At 39.2% G+C, this 17,939-nt stretch overlaps 2 protein-coding genes and 1 long non-coding RNA gene across 3 annotated transcripts; 2 read left to right on the top strand and 1 right to left on the bottom strand.

Annotated features, from left to right (window-relative positions):
* Positions 1–2,653: 2,653 nt before the first annotated feature.
* Positions 2,654–3,109, bottom strand: LOC122642362 (18.1 kDa class I heat shock protein-like). The gene has a single exon (XM_043835801.1). The coding sequence runs from the start codon at positions 3,107–3,109 to the stop codon at positions 2,654–2,656; it is 456 nt and encodes a 151-aa protein (XP_043691736.1).
* A 6,239-nt stretch (positions 3,110–9,348) lies between these two features.
* On the top strand, positions 9,349–9,828 carry LOC122642364 (class I heat shock protein-like). Its single transcript, XM_043835803.1, has one exon. It carries the CDS (start codon positions 9,374–9,376, stop codon positions 9,818–9,820), a length of 447 nt encoding a protein of 148 aa, XP_043691738.1. The 5' UTR covers positions 9,349–9,373; the 3' UTR covers positions 9,821–9,828.
* Positions 9,829–11,567: 1,739 nt separating this feature from the next.
* On the top strand, positions 11,568–15,563 carry LOC122641348. Its single transcript, XR_006329891.1, has 3 exons — positions 11,568–11,641; positions 14,248–14,257; positions 15,553–15,563. It is a non-coding gene; the product is annotated as an uncharacterized LOC122641348 (long non-coding RNA).
* The last annotated feature ends 2,376 nt before the right edge of the window (positions 15,564–17,939 follow it).

Raw genomic sequence — 17,939 nt, 5'->3', positions numbered from 1 at the left:
TAGATGGGGAAAAAAAGGCGGAAGTCACCAGTCACCACTTGTCAATCAACATGAAATTTTTTTCGATTTGGTTCTAACTGAACAGTTTCACCATTGAAATCAAAACACTAAAAGATTCCTTGTTTTAAAATAAAAATGAACTGATATTTCTTCCTTTCGATTTGGTTCGACCTAGTCTTAAATAACCGATTTTGGTTTCTATTTTCAGTTTTGGTTTCAAAGTGACACCATTATTGTTTAGTAGTTCTAGATTTTTCAGTTCCTGATTTGGTCATTTAACAAACTCATTTTGGTATAAATTTTTAACGCCATCTAAACCACGGTATAAAAGAATTTTTTTTCCGGTAATCCATAGTAGATATTCTTTTTCTTTTTTTTTTTTTTGATGGAAGAAAAAAAATATATTAATTAATTAACAGGTGTAATAGGTACAGCCGGGTCCACATCAGCAAAGTTAGAGCAAAGCATTTGGGATAACCCCAAAAAAATATGGGTATCCCCTGCCAAAAAACCAAAAAGAAGTAATTCCTGGCCAGATGGCCAAATTTTTTGAAGATTTTTTGAAGATCATAATGTGACTTTCTCGCCTTCTGCATGCCTTTCCTGATTACCATGAGTTCCGGCTCCAGACCGTGGTGCGCCACCATTCTTCCTGTTTCTGCCAAAATGATGTTCCCTTGCAGAATGACACAAAAAGCCCATACTGACTTGTACAGACTTGGGGTGAAGGTTCTTAACAGCATAAGATAGAATCATCAGAGTAGAAAACCGTAGGGTACACTACTAAGTACAATGGTTGAGAGGTTATGTTAACCACATCATCAGGATGGGGGGGGGGGGGGGGAGATATTAAGGTTGCTGATCCATTTATTAATGAGAATCATGGTTTGATAAGGGTTGAATTGTTCTTTTCGAAAGATGAATTTATTTCTGGACTCCCAAATAAAATAGCAACTTTTAATAAAAACCAAGAAAAAACATCTAAGAGAGACTTTATCCAAGAAATGGCTAGAGGTGTAAGAGACGCATAGCTCTTCAAAAGAGCGGGATGTGAGAAATAGAAGAGACGGGGTTTGTACACCGGCTTCCAATAAATTAAATATCTTAAAAAGAGCTGCAACAAGGTTGGGTTGGGTTGGGTTGGGCCTTTTAAAACCCCAGCTCAATCCTGAGTCCCCTTAGTTGGACTCAGGCCTGACCCGGCCCTGACTTAGGACCAGAAAAATCCAACCCTGATCCGCCCTCATGGTCGGACCGGGTTGACCCTGATTGGCTCTGACCATGGGAAGAAGGGAGATGTATGGGCTAGACAGGCTAAGAAGAAGAAGAATGAAGAAAGAAGAGGAAGATGAAGAAGAACAAAAAAAGAAAAGAAGAAAGAGTTGGAAGAAGAAGAAGATAAGGCAACCCGAGACCTCAATCTTGACCCAGCCTGGCTCTAACTCAAGGCTGGAAATTCCCAACTCTGATCCGCCCTTAGGGCCAAAGGTATCTCAACCCAAGCCCTACTCAAGCTCAGGGCGGATCGGGGTGGGCTCGGGCCGTCAGGGCCAAACTTGCACCTCTAATCTTGGAAAATTATCCTCTTAGGTTTCTGCCCAGTACAGTTCCCTAGTGCCTCTTATAAGAGGCGAGTAGACCCTATCCAAGTAGTGTGTTCGGACAGGAGATAAGGTGATCATTTCCGCTCCCTTATGAGAGGAATCGTATGAACTGTAACGGGCAAAGAACCTGAGAGGATAAGGATCCCCTAATCTTAAGCCACAAGCAAGAGGGAAAGTCTATGAAGCTGAATATTACCGTCTTAACTAATTAAATATTTTCAATGGAAAACGGTCAGTTCTTAATCTCCATTTCCCACCTATCATCTTTTTAAGTGGACTTTCAATCAGTCATCAAATTTCTATTAATGGATGATGAACCATTGAGCATTTAAGGCATTAAGCGCTTTCGGCATAACAGTATAATTGTTGAGCCCTCTTGGCATAAGAACAAATATAGGTTGAACCCATGGTTTAAAATATCAGTACCTAAAGATAGCAGTAAATTAAAAAAATTTCAAAAAATTTTAAAATTGTAAAAATAAAAATGGTAGAAAAAAGTTAAATAATTAATTTTTTTGTCAAATATTGGACAAGATAAATTTATGACCTTTTTGGATTAAGCTTGATCTAAAACTTTCTTACATAGCCTATTTTTTTATTTTAATATTAAACAAATATGAAAAGTTTTATCTATTTCAAATGTTGTAATTATGCAAATCAAGCAAAACTATATATAGAATTGTTTTCCCTTTTTCCGGTTTTGGGACCCTAATTAGAGATGCGAAAGCGTGCCAGAGTCACTATAATTCAAATGAATCTGACTTCTTCCAACCGAAAATGGATTACAATCCTGCCACGATTGCTCCAATAACTTCTGATCATCATTTCAAACGATAGGAATACAAAGAAAGGGAACACTCTATGCACAATGCACAAAGTTATGTAATATTTTGTTTCAATTAAACACTCTGTATCTGATATAATAAAAAAAAAAAAACAAACTCTGTGTACAATGCACAAAGTTACAACAAGAAGCGCTTTAATTAATAGATATCTCATCATATATCAATTATTAGAGCCATAAGAAGGCATTAACAGAATTAGGACTTCTAGCCAGAGATTTCAATGGCCTTGACCTCTGTTTTCTTGAATTCTTCCTTGGGCACTTTGATTGTGAGTACTCCATTCTCCATGACAGCCTTCACCTGATCCACCTTGGCATTATCAGGCAACCTGAACCTGCGCACAAACTTGCCACTGCTACGCTCAACACGGTGCCACTGCTCACCCTTCTCTTCCTGCTCTTTGCTCTTCTCTCCGCTGATCTGAAGGACTCTGCCTTCTTCCACTTCAACCTTCACTTCTTCTTTCTTGAGCCCAGGAAGATCAGCTTTGAATATATGGGCTTCTGGGGTCTCTTTCCAATCAATTCGGGCATTGGCGAATGCAACTGTTTCATTGGAGAATTGGGCGTGAGGAACGGAGAGAGAAGTTGAGAAAGGGAAATCGTTGAATGGATCGAAGATGTTTCGCTGGCCACCAAAGAAGCTTGGAATGAGCGACATTTCTACTTATTAAGATCGAAACGAATTGCTGAGAACGAACTTTTCACAAATAGCTCAGTACTTAGTTTGTGTCTTAAAGTTGCAGAGGAGTTTCACATTTCTCTTGCATTTATAGAACAGGGGATGGAGGATTCCAGTACTTTCCCGGCTTTTCTTTCCCTTTGTTTTCAAGTTTCCGCGAGAATCTGGATTTCTATTACTTTCCTAGATTTTTGTGATTTTCATGAACATTCAAGCACTTTCCCAACCATTAGAAACTTTCGGAAATTTGGGCTCGGTGTGGGTTAGGCATCGGCTTAGGAACCCAAGCCAGCTAAATACTTATTGTCTCCATTGAACCGGGCCAGTAAACATAGATCACCTGTGGTTCTGGTCCTTTACATTACCTCCTTTGCCCCGACGTACATCTACAAGTTGAGATCGAGAACGGCTGTGAACCGCACAGATGGAATCCCCATGTGGGACCCATTTGGGAGTGGATTCCACCCGTGCGTCTCACAGACATCTACTATGTGGCAGCTTAGTTGATGACTAAAATTTCAGGAAGATGTCGACATCATCATTTAACTAACTGGGTCAGCTCATCTTAAAACTTGTTAAGAAACCCAACTTTAGCTGATGTTGAGCAACAGTTGAAAATGCATATTTTAAACTTTAAAAATGCTGAGTCATATGGTTGAAATTGGATGTCAACTTTGAAATATAGTAATCCATATCAGATATTCAGTTTGTTAAAAATCATCCCTAAACAACGCTTAGAAAGGGCTCCCATCAAGATAAGCCTTTTTTAAAGGTAGGAAAAAAATTCTCTATACTTGATCAAAACATGAACAACAGAGAGGTCGGAGTAGACTCTAGGGGCCTGCATGATAACACTTTTGTTTCACTATTTTTTTATTCCTGAAAACAAAAAAATAAGAGAAATCGGTTTGTTAACACCGGTTCATTTTTTTTGTTACTGGGAATAAAACAGGATAAAAAGTTTGCAAAGAAATAGGAAAAAGAAGTTCCAATTTGAAACTTCTCTATCTCAAAAATAAAATGAAACAATAAGGGTGGAGTTGCTCTTCAATGAGCACATGGTAAATTTGTTGGGCAAAACAGTAATTTTAACCACCACCTCCACTACCTCCACCACCTCTACCACCTCGTCCACCACTACTACCACCTCCATCTCCACCTCCACCTCCATCGTCACTACTGCAACCACCGCCGCCACCATCACCACCTCCACCACTGTCATTGCCACCACCGCCACCACCACCTCCACCTCCACCTCCACCGGCACCACCTCCTCCACCACTACTGCAACCTCCATCACCACCTCCATCTACACCACCATCACCGTCATTGCCACTACCGCCACCACCATCTCCACCGACACCACCTCTTCCACCAGTACTACCACCTCCACCACCACCACTGCCACCACCTCTACCTCCACCTTCGCCATCGCCACCGCCACCACCACCTTCACCTCCATCACCATCACCGCAACCACCTTCGCCACCGGCACCACCTCCATGTCCACCAGCTTTTGGGTAATTCAATGGCATTTTTTAAATTGAGTAAACTTCTAGTAGACCCCCTGAGGTTTGCAGACATGTCATGTAGCCCCCCTGAGAACTAAAATGTTACATACGGATCCAGAAAACGGATGGAACACTCGTCCCGTTAGAGAAAACTAGTGAATGGATGATGTCAGCAAGTCATGGATAGGTAAAAGTCCAAATTACCCTTCTGCTAATCCCTAAGCCATCGTCTTCTAACTTTACTCTTCTTTCTCTGCTAGGTTTGAAAGAGAACAGCGCCGTTTTCACCATAGAGAGGATCATCTTCTTTATTTCTTCATCTCTTCCTCTGCTGTGCACCGCCGTTGTCACCACTGCCGTGAGGAAGTATTGTGAAGGACACCGCGCTCTGCTGCTTCATCTTCTTCATCTCTTCCGCTGCTGTGCACCGCCGTTGTCACCACTGCTGTGAGGAAGGATTACGAAGGACCTCTTCTTCACCTCTGTGGTTTCGTTTACACAAGGAAATTGAAGGACCACCGCCATATCCCTCAAGCTACAACTCTTTGTATCTCTCTCTGGCTCTCTGTCCCCTCTTCCACCATCCACTAAGGTACTCTGTCTCTCTCTCTCTTACTCTCTCAATCTGTCTCAGTATTCTGCTGTATTACATTTCTCTATCTCAGTATGCTGCTCTATTACAATTTTACAGTTAAGTGACACTAGTTTGATGCTTTCAATCCAAAAGGAAGTAAATTTTGGGTCAATTTTCAGCATTTAGGATTGCTAAATGACCCTTGGACCTTATCCCTTCTGAAATGGCTCAACTCAACAAGTCTGATTTGGATCATCTCAGCCCTCATCTATAACCCCAAAAGCAGCAATGCCTACACCTAGGTTCTAATTAGACACAGACCACAGAGCACATTGGTTCTAATTACAAACCCTGACCCAGACCACAGAGGCACATAATAAATTTCAAACTTAAAAAAAGCAATTTGCAGTGTGGAAACATTTGATCTTTCAACCCTTTCAACCAATTGCAGTTGCTGCCCTAGTATTGCAAAGTGAGAAAGTAGGCTTATGGGGATCCTTGAAAAAATAATTAGCATCATTGGGTGATTATTAGTACTTGATTCTTTTCCCAGTTGGCTTCTTATTATATTTACTGCCATTAGAAAATGACCAAGGCAATGGATAAAAGCATGAAAAGGCTAAATTTTAGAGAAAAGCTTGAAAATTAGAATAAGAGATGTTGTAAGCTTAGATTAAAAGTTATAAATTATCTAGTTATATATGATTTGTGCTTTGCAGAATTGTAAGAGACATATTTGGGCTAACTTTGTCAATTGTACAGCAATGTCTGTGTTACATGAAGTTGAGTACAATTGGTATATGGTGAAGGAAACAAAATTTGTTGACAAGGATACATATGGCTACTTGGACATGATCTCGAACATATATAATGGAGTAATCAAACATGTCCCCACAGGACATGATGTGACCTTTAAGGTGAAAGCCATACTCCCGAATAATGATGAAAAATTGTTAACAAATGATGCAGAGGTCTATAACATATATGATGAATTTGGGGTGAATCCAGTTAGATTTTTGTTTATGATGTGCAACATAAGGCTATCTGAAACTAAGGAGTGTATACAATCAATGGGCATCCCAATCACATTGTTTATAGAGAACAACCTCGATCGGCTAGAAGGGAAAAACAACCGGTGAGAAGGGGTCCGATTGTATGTAGGGCTACTACTAGTTCCACTTGTAGTGGTAATGGGACTTGCTCTCTTTGCAAATGCTCGACCTACTAGTAATGATAATTCAAGGGCTAGTAGTGTTGCCATTGGATATACGAGTCCTAACAGAACGATGCAACTCCCATGGGGTTGAAGGATAGTGATCAGGTTGCTTTGAGAAAGTACCATGTACCGAATGGGTTTGACTAAAGATGTTGATGTTGATAGCGAGTGATGGTATTGATGATGAATGGGCACTGAGAATAGTGACAATGAATGGGAAGAAGAAAGTGAACAAGAAGATGGTTCAAGTGATGAAGATGATGTAGAATATGAAATAGAAGAAGATTTGAGTGATGATGATTTAGATGGGTATGATTCTAAAGAATTTTATGGGCAGTTTTCCAATATAGATGTAAATGAAGATGAAGGTGAAGGAAAAGTGAAATTGCAGTTAGGTCGGGTATTTGATAATGTGACCAAGTTGAGCTGCCCTCCAAGATTTTGTGGTGCAAGAGGGGTTTCAAATGCAATTCAAGAGAAATGAGAGAACTAGAGTGAGTGTAGAATGTGCAGAGAGGGTTGTATTTGGAGAATTTATTCACCCATTGTTGATGGTGACAGGCAAGATAAAAAGTCTTATGAAAAAGTAAGCAACATTCCAATTAAGCATTACAATTAGTTGGGTTGGAAAAAATTGCTCCTCTTATCAAGGCTGATTTTTTAAAAGATTCCCTAACACATGCTACATATATTTAATAATAGAGCAAATTACATACACCCCTCTATAATTTGAAACAATATTAAATCACCCCCCTGGTTTTACTATTTAAAAAAAACCCCTAATGACTCATGGTGTTAGTAAACTGGTAGTTTTGAAAGTAAAAAGACCATTTTACCCTATTAGTTCAGTGACCTATTTTAAATTTCCATTTTACCCTTATTTACCTTCTTCTCCTCCAACGAGAAATCCTAAATCGATTTAGGGTTTTGCCCTTGTGAAGCTCCAGCTCCGGCGAAGGTAACCATAGCTTCCATCCAGCATCGGGATTCTCCACCTCCCTGAAATGGTCTCCGATCGTCGTCCCCTGCATTGCTGATGATTCCACCATTTGCTCTCTCCCTATAATCCAATATCCATTCCTGGTGTCCTAACACCGTGGATACCAGTGCGTAGGGTGAAGATGAAGATGAGGCCTTCATAATCCATAGCAATAGAGTAATCGGGAATCTCTGCTCCATCAGGCATAGTAGCTCGAGGTGGTAGCAATATTTGGATGAAAAAAGAAGTAGGTAAAAAATAATTTAAAAAATACCAGACCTGGAAAATTTCCAGAAAACAGATTACCGCAAGAACCAATAGGAGAACTTGGATTGTAGGAGATCAAACCACTGGAAGGACTTAAAACTTGGATCAAGTCTGCTGTATGTTGAGATTAATTGAACCAAATCAGCTGGTTCGATGAGAAGTAATTTAAGATTCCAAAATTCTGGAACCAAACTCCAGAATTAGCAATCGCAGGCCTGGTATGCTTGAATAATGATAAATTGCAGGAGGAGAATCTTCAAATTTTCATAAGGGTTTAGTTTTATTTTAATTCAATCAAGCAACCAACCCAATACTTCTTCTTCTTCTTCTCCGATGCAAGGCTCGTCTGGAATGGCAGTGATTAAGTTGCAGGTCAAGCGAAGAACGGATTTGAGTGGAAGAAGAATAAGAACAAGAAAAAACGAAGGAGGAGACGCATGGAGAAGAAGAAGATGGTGGCAGAAGGGTAATATGGTCATTTTATAAATGGTGCATGGCGAAAAATAGAAGGGCAATATAGCCATTTTAAAAAGACAGCTAACCATTTAAACTTAATGGTGAAGGCTTATTTGTAAGCCTCCCAATCATAAAGGGGTGCATGTAAGAGGTGAAACTAAGGAGGGTGGTTTGTTATTGTTTCAAATTACAGGGGGTGCATGTAATTTACTCTTAACAATATTATAACAAGACTCTAATTTCAATCACATGAGATATGCTTTATGTTTTTTTGCTCAAATCACAATACTAGTCTATGTTACCTCTTGTTTGGTATTAAGTAATAAGTAAGAATACCACCACCATCATAAATTAGGATTATTTTGAGGTATGCTCTTAAGTTAACATTCTCAAATGGACTTATAAATTTACATCCAAATTTATGGTAAAATAGAATGTTACACAAGTGGTACCAGTCAAAATTGAAAGACTAAAAAAATAAAGGGTTTGACCTTAGCTCTCATGGCTTTGAGCCTTAAGAATTTGTTCCGATTTCACCGATTCCAACTGCTCCTAATTGTTAGATCCAGAACCTGATCAATAACTTATCGATAGATATAGAACCGAACCAATAAACAATTGAGTAGGTCGGTTCCGATTCAAATCCATCTTACTTGCACCTATCAATAGTCAATACCATGAATTACAAGGGGGTGAATGTTCACATACATGAGCGTATGTAAACGACTCATAACTATTCAGATGGAACATTCCCACAGAATAGATTCCATTTGAACGGTTGTGAGTTGTTCATGTACACTCACGTACGTGAACATTCCCTGCACTCCATGAACTACTAGACTAATGACTTTTTGACACATAGCCCATGCAAGGAAACACTATTTGGAGAAAATGGGGCCGGGGAGGAATTATCCCAAATTGTGACCCTACAAGCGAATACTCCAGAATGGGGTCGATCTGTTGATGGATGGGCCCCACGTTCATCTTCTCTTTAGTCTCTACTTTGCTGGAAGCTTCATGGTCTCTCTGGTAGCTCAATAGCAGAAAAACCAGAGAAATTGCTAGAATTCTCTTCCTCCCAACAACTCAACTATAAATTTTGGAACACCTCGATCCCTCTCAAGTCTCATAGAAGCGATCGAGAAACTAATTAGGTTTTCCAAGCAAAACTTCGTGATCCAAATCTTACCCTTTTCAGTTCACCTGCATTTGTCTCTGTAATCAAAGAGTACTCCAAACAATGTCGATCATTCCCAGCTTCATTGGGGGCTTTTGGGATCCATTCCAGGATTTCCCATTTTCCTCTTCACTTACAACCTCTCGCCCTCAGTTCTCCAGCGATACTGCTGCGTTTGCCAATTTCCGCGTAGATTGGAAGGAGATCCCAGAAGCCCACATCTTCAAAGCTGACCTTCCTGGGTTGAAGAAAGAAGAAGTGAAGGTCGAGGTTGAAGAAGGAAGAGTCCTTCAGATCAGTGGAGAGAGGACCAAAGAACAGGAAGAGAAGAATGATCAGTGGCATCGCATCGAGCGTAGCAGCGGCAAATTCCTTCGCCGGTTCAGATTGCCTGATAATGCCAAAATGGATCAAGTGAAGGCTTCCATGGAGAATGGAATTCTCACTGTCACTATCCCCAAGGAAGAAGTCAAGAAACCAGAGGTCAAGGCCATTGAAATCTCTGGTTAAAGTGATCTCTTAATAAATCGATATTTACTTGTGTAATAGGTAACCCTATAAGTGTGATTGGAAAGTTTTGTATTGTATGGAAGCTTTTGTCTTAAATATCATGTTGTAGCCTTTGTTGTGTTTGGTTTCTTAATTGTGTGTGATTGGAATTCTTAATCCCATCATGTCTTGTGTCCCATCTTTTTTAGTACATTTCTATTCTTAGTTTGCTACAATAGATAGGGAAGAGGTAGAATAAAAAAATATGGATGATATTTACCAGCAATTTTCCTAGCCATCCTTCTCAAGCAATTAGAGGCTGAATTTTTGGGCCCTCTAAGTTTATTTTTGGGCATTGCGGTTGTTCCCCATCAAATGGTTTTGTTCTCTCTTAGCAACGCTATGTCACTGATCTTCTGCAAAATTTAAGCATGGTAAACTGTAAAATTGTCAATGGTCCAATTGCAACTATTATAAAGTCATTTGAAATAGGTGATCACACATAAGTAATAAAATCAGATTTTCAAAGAATTTTAACAACAAAGAATCAAAGGATCAGATTCAGACAAAATTCTTGTCAAAGGCTCTAATTGGATGGGACAATATAATATCAGAAAGCAGGCTTAATCCAATGGTCAGATTCTTAGGATCTGAAGAATACTACTTGAATAAGGAATTCTCAAATCTAAGAATCAATTGAAGGTTCAGGCAAACCAGATTATAGATTGATTTCAGTATCAAATAACAAGCCATTAAGATAGTAAATCTTCAACAATGGCTTTGGTTGCTCAATCAATAGCACTAATAGCTCCTTCAAGGCTAAGAATAACAACCAAACAATCACTAAAAATGAATAACTGAGATAAACTAAACTCATGGTTAATTGTAAATTCCAAACTCTACTTGATAGGCTGTAGAAAAAAGGTTTACCTGTACAGATTGACTGTCAAAATATAGGCCAGCTTATGAAATGACCTCAATTATCAGCTGTTCAAATGAATAGATGAGAAAATTAATACATATAGTACTTAAGACCGATAAACAAATCAACAAAATTTTACAATTTTCTAACTTACATAAGTTAACTGAACTCTGTGAACTACCTCTATTGGCCATCAACATTTGGGTGATAATATCCAGTTGGCGCTTCATTGCATCCATTTTTGTCAAATTTTCTGCCGACTTTTCAGTCAAATTGGCAACTTGTTCCTTCAATTCTCTAACTTCTCTTTGTGATTCTTCTTGTGATCTTCTTTCCTCAATTTTTCTTTTTGTGGTGCCAAAATCAGTTGGCCTTACACCCAATCCCCCGCACCGCGTACTCGACCATGTGAATCAGGGCCAAACAAATTCTCGAATTGCTCATTTTGAACATCTCTATTTTCTCTCATTTCTGGGGGTAGTTCCTCCAATTTCTCATCAAGATTGTTTTGTAAACCAATGTAAAACATATTAACAGTGGAATAGAAAATAGCATACATTCTAACATGCAAATGCTTATACTATGTTGATACAATCTAATCCTATTTCAATGCAGTATTTCAAGGTGCTTTTGATCCAATATAACGTGTAACTTTTATTCAAGCTATTCCTTAAACAAGAAAGAACTCAAATAGGCTTCATGTTGCATTTAGAAGGCAAAGAATTTCTAACAAGGGCAAAGACAACAAACAAAAACAAAAGAAGAACTGAAGAATAAAGTAAACAAGTGAGAATAATAAGTAACTTATATAACATACAAGTTAACAATACAATGGATGTTTCCCCATCCTTTGAGGTCGGATGTTAGAAAGGGTAAGATTAAATTTGGTGGCTCCTGCCATCAGTAGTACATACATATTGGTGAACAAAATCAGCAGCTCCTGCCATTAATATTATATACATATGGTAAGAAGGTTTCGTCCATATTAAACCTAACCATCACTGAACCATCTACCACCAGTCCTAGAGGCCACAGACATCATCTCTCCCACCACAATCAAATACCATAGTAAGTAGAACAGCAGTACTACACAAACCTAATACAATCGAACACCATGAATGATCCAATTTCATCAACACAATAAGCCATAGTAATCACCATATATAAGCATTTTTTTTCATAAATACTTACTATGATATCTCTCGCAGCCTGATCTCTGATGGTGTCATCTCTCCTTGTGTGGGTTTTCTTAAATATCTGTACTCTAGAAGGTGGCTCACCATCAGGGTTTTCAGCAATCTGAACAAGTAGATATGCGAGTTAGATCAAATAACTTCACAACAATTTATGATATTTACCAACTAGCTATGTGTGAAATGTGCATCAAAAACTTACTAAGTTATGTTCCACTTGTGCAAATGACATCCTACCAGCTGTATGAGACATAACTTGTTTCGATCTGCTCTCTTTATTTTTTGTAGATTTATTCTATCATACATCAAACCCATCATTAAAATATGCATCATAAATAACAAAACAAAAGGAAGTTAGATCAATACATTGATTAAAAAATTCATATTATCTGCCAGGCCTCAGATGTCCACATCCCAATGAGGTATTCCCACTGGGTAGCTGGAATGTCTATGGGATCAGTAAGGCGAGGGGCATCAAATAGATTAGGATATTTTTCCTCTGTGACTTTGTGCAATTCTGCTTTGAAATCCTGCCATGAGTGACCCAATTTCATCATCACAATACGCTGGGCCTTGTCCGCTACATTATATTTTTCCTATTAAACAAAATGAATTAGTATGAGTCTAAACTAATCAACAATCATTACATACCTATGCATTATTAGGTCCTTTATATATTGATTATAAGATGTAATATCACTATACCTTAATCCTATTCCATGCATCTTCTTTGTGATGTCGTGGAACCAGTCTCCAATCATTATAGTTTAATGGTAGAGATGTTGGGATCCTGGCAAGAATACCAGTGAATGTGGCCACTTCAGATGCGTTACTGTCAACCACTTGATCGAAATTATTTAACTGAAGATCTTTCTTATCAGTACTTGGCCTATTAAGGACTCGGATGGCTCTTGTAGGACCTCTCTTACGCTTTACAATTCAAAAATGCAATGTTATTAGTGACCAAAATGGTGTTTATTTAATGTTATTAGCGTAATTATTATGTATTCAAACTAGAAATTGAAGGTCATACTTCTAGATGATGATGATGAACTAGAGCCCCCGGACCCCTGGTGCTCATCCATCTCATCCATCTCTTGGTGCTCATCCATCTCCTAAACCTGCATTGGAACAAGATCACAATTACAGTAAGTATATCAGATATATCAATTATGAACTTACATAAATATACAAAATTTAAGCACAATGTTAAACACAGTAAACACCTTGCCCCGAAAATTCATAATAATATAAAAGATATCCAAAAAGTTGTATCAAAGTATTATTGAAGAGTTGCATCAACTGTTACTCCTTCTAAGTCTGTCCTTTCCCAACTAAGATCGACACCACCAATTTTTACTCGTCTCAGATCCCTAGTTTGCATAGGTTGGTAATCTTGAGTAGAGTATTCTACAACACCATTCATATCAAACACATCACGCACCGATGCAGTGAGAGCAATAACCCAACCTTGGTTGAGGGGGTCTGATGCATAAAATACTTGCACTACTTGACTATGGAAGACAAATGGGTCATCAGATAAATGTTAACCGGTATGCGTCAAATGATTGAAATTCACCCGTGTAAAGCCAATAGGTTCTTTAAAAATTGCCCTGTTGCTTGTTTCAGCCCAATCGCAACGGTATAGCACTATCTTCAGGTCCGCTGAATATTCCAACTCAACAACTTCCTTCAACACACCATAGTAATGCACATTTCTATCACAGGGCTGCGTATCCCTATGACTAGGGGAGCTTGATGTTATTGCTGTTACTAAGACCCCACTGTTCTGGGTTTGTCGGTTAGCTTCATGATCCTTGGTGTGAAAACGTATCCCATTCAATATGTACCCCTTGTATTTTTTTTACTTCCCGATTGGGACCTTGTGCTAGCCTTTGAATAATAGGATGAACGATTTCTCCACTTTGGCGTAGCTTGTCCACCTATTCAATTCAACATTAGTTGTAATGGAGTAAATCAAACCTAAGTTCTTTTGATATTAAACTAATTAAAGCAAACAAGTTTAATACTTCTTACATGACTTCCGAACCATTCTGTGAATTGCCCTGCATGCACCTTGTCTCTTTGTTGTTATCGAACTCTATGGCCTAGGTTCTCTTTTAGTTCTTCCAAATAGAGCCTACAATTAGGAATCTAAGTACTATTAAAGGTGAAATAAAGATTTGAAGTGAAGTGACAGTAATCTTGTTACTTACTTCCGATATTTATCAATCGGTTCGTAATGCAATAGAACATGTCGATGGGCTTGTACAATCTCTTTCCACTCTAGTCGTACCAATGCAGCATGCTCCAAAGGTCTACCTTTGCATGAGAATACCCAATGTTGCTGTTCAACCTACAGATTTTGTTATACCCGTACCCCGGATCATAATTAATTATTATTTCTTCCCCGTGACGTGTGGTTATCACTGCCACGTGCTGGTGAGCTGTTCTCACTGATGGTCAAACCCAGTTACACATTATTGGCCATGATACGGGCTTACCATTGACACACCATGGCAATGGAGAAGTAAGTTCTAGCCCTTGGCTTATGTATTTATCCTTTTCCTCAATGCCCTCGAAGTGCGGGTCAAGATTTAGACCGCCCGGGCTATTTTAGTTGAGTTGAGAATATTCTATTTGTGGGTCCCACTTATTTAAGGGAGCGTGTGATGGGCTTATAATCCCATGGTGGATGGACCCATCCCCAAGTGGGTTCTTTTCTATTTGAAACCTGTGGGCAAACCCATTTAGTTAAGAGGCCCATTCAACTTGAGGGCCCATTTGACTCTATTTGACCCAAAGATGGGTTAACCCATTCCTTTACCCTAAATAAGACCATGGGTCAACCCATTAAGCCCTCTTGACCCATTTAACTTAATCTATCCATTTGGCCTAATGACCCATTTATCTTGGATCCACCCATTTAGCTATTTGACCCATTTAACTTAAAGTACCCATTTAGCTATTTGACCCATTTAACTTAAAGGACCCAAGCCCATTTTCTATAAATAAGACAAAGGGGGGGGAGAAGCATTCATTTTCATTTCTTCTCCCATCTAACCTAAATCGTGGAGGAGAGAAAGAGGAGAGAAAGGAGAAAGAAGAAAGAAGAAAGAAGGAAAGAAGAAAGAAGGAAGGAGAAAAGAAGAAGGAGTAATGGAAAAGCTTGGTTGAAGGCTTGGAACCTCACCTTGTGGAGCCCTCTACGTGGAGTTTTTCTACATTGGGGAAGGTAAGCCATTGAAACCCACATCTCTTCATCTATTTTGAGTTTTGAGGTTTGGGAAATGGGAGAGATTCGACCTAGGGTTCTCTTGGAACCTCTAAACCTAGACTATGGTGGAGTTATTTCACTCCATTACAAGCCCTAAGCCTAAGTAATCTCTTTCCATTTAAGAAATTTAAGGTTTCTACCCTATTATGTCCTAATTTAGGTTCTCTTTGTTTTCCCTCTTAAATCCATGGGATTACATGGACCTAATGAGGTCTTAGAACCCTAATGGACCTAGGAGGAAGCTTTCTTGAAGCCTCCCTACCTTTAAACCCCTTGGAAAATGAATCCCTAGCAAGAAACCACCCTGAAATTACCTTCCCGAGAAGGCCCCTGTGAAGCTCGGATTTACACTCGGTTTCAGTTTTCTGAAACCACATCTGCATCCGACCTTGACTAAAATTGTCCTGAGCCCCTGTGAAGCTCGGATTTACACTCGGTTTCAGTTTTCTGAAACCACATCTGCATCCGACCTTGACTAAAATTGTCCTGAGCCCCTGTGAAGCTCGGATTTACACTCGGTTTCAGTTTTCTGAAACCACATCTGCATCCGACCTTGACTAAAATTGTCCTGAACCCCTGATTTCCTAGGATTTACATGTGGTTGCAGAATTTGGGCATGAAACCACTCCTGCAACCACTTTGTTTCTGAAACCTTATACTTAAGTGATTATGGAAGACCTTTTGGGGATCCTTTCCCTTCGCTCGTTTAACCTTATTTCACTCTTTGTTTAGGTTAATATATTCATCTTGTGGCTTATTGCTTGATCGAGGCGACAACTCATAACATTGGGGCATAACACATATCGTGAGTGGGTTTGGTTGTTTGGGCTTGATATTATTATTGCATTGTATATATGTCATCATTATAAATTATTAAGCATGCTTACGCATATTGCATACTTTTATATATGAATGTTATGATGTTAATTGGAGATGCTTTACTTTGATGGGTCTCGGTGCCGATGGGTGCCGGTGCCGGAACCCCGAACACTATATACATTTATGAAGAAATTATGTTGAATGTCATGTTGAACTGTATGCGCCGTGCCGTGCTGGTAACCGGGCACTAAACCAGATGAAAAGTTGATGCGCCCGGATTACCTCTCGGGACGATAGGACTTGCATGTAGCTGTGGCTAGGATTTTACACCCTTATGCTACTACCCTTACCAACAGGGGTTTAGGTGTTGGGTAATCAGTATACCGGATTCTGTGGAGGTGGGAGAGGCCAGTCATGGTAGTATTGGTTATCAGGGGTCTGCCACTGAGTGGTCTTGGAGGCTTCGATCGGCGTAGGTCCCACGTGACAATTGAGGTTTCATTGTGGCGATAAGTTAAGTGACCCACAGTGTCTCCCGAGTTGTCACAGTAGCATATGCCATTGACTTAGTTGTGATGTTAGGTGGAAAATTTACTTAACATATGCATGCATCATTGGACTATGTGAATTGTGTGTTTGTGCATCCCCATCCCCTCACTGGCTCAGTGGAGAGCTAACCCCCTCGTGTACACAATTTTTAGATTATGATGCAGGTACGGAGGAGCCGGAAGCTGTGTTAGAGGAACATGGCAACGGGTGTCCTTGTGACAATTGTGCCTACGGGCCGTGAGAATTCTAGGGACTTGTTCCCCTTTTGTTTATTTTAGGGCGTAGGCCCATGTATAAACATTTACTGTTATACCCTTGTTGATCATTATTAGATGGTAATGAAAAATGGATTAACTACAGTATTTATCATCTAGGCTTTGATCATCTTGTAACTATTAATTTTATACGCTTCCGCAAAACTAGTGATCATTTGGAATGTAATATTTCCCTTTCCGCACTCTGATATTATATTATTTTAATATTAGTTATGACTGTGCGTTGGGACACTGTGTCAGTGATCCTGACAGCTTAGTAGGATGACAAGCGTCGTCCTAGTCACCCCTTATAATGTATTTTATCCCTTGTTGGGATGGGGGCGTGACAGAGTGGTATCAGAGCCATGATGCTCTGCACCGACCACAGTCTCGCGGGCTCTTGATTTACTCTCCACAATTAGGTTCTAAACTAAAAATCTTCAAGAACATAAATGATGGTGTGCAGACATAGGAGAAGACTGATTGTGGTGAAACAAGAACTTAGAAGATAATAGGTAACATGGAACTTAGGACTTGAACCATAGGCTGTAAAGCTACAACTATATAATTGCTTGGTTGAGCCTTAAGTAGGTCATAAATGGGTAACTATATGTTATAATTCATAAACAATAATGAATCAATCATAACCAAGCACAATTATCAACAATGATTTAAATAAGAGAGAATTAAGCAAATACATAGAGATACATATAAGATTAATTACAAATATTCAATTATTCCAAATCTTCTTGGGAGGCAATCATATCCTTCCCATTTCAACATTCATGATTTCATCTATTCCAACAAAGACATATGATTCTATCCTGCTCAATCAAAAGATACTTATCTAAACACCATGATTGTTCCAGATTCTCTGCTTCGGCATAACTGTGTCTTTCTCAACTCGAAATGCAAGATCTCATCTGTTCCAACTCAAAACATTTGATTCTGTTCATCTCAGATTAAATATACAAGTCTACCATTTCTAAAAGTTCCCAGTTGTTCATCCTAAGACAAGAACTATAAGAACTGATCCGGGATAACTTTAATTGTTGAGAGAAAGCTGAGCTAGACATTGCACCACCGCCACCATCGCGACCAAGAAAGCTGTCGATGTCATCTACCC

Source organism: Telopea speciosissima, chromosome 10 (assembly GCF_018873765.1).
Source record: "Telopea speciosissima isolate NSW1024214 ecotype Mountain lineage chromosome 10, Tspe_v1, whole genome shotgun sequence".
Classification (NCBI taxonomy): Eukaryota; Viridiplantae; Streptophyta; class Magnoliopsida; order Proteales; family Proteaceae; genus Telopea; species Telopea speciosissima.
This window is presented reverse-complemented; position numbering and strand designations above follow the sequence as displayed.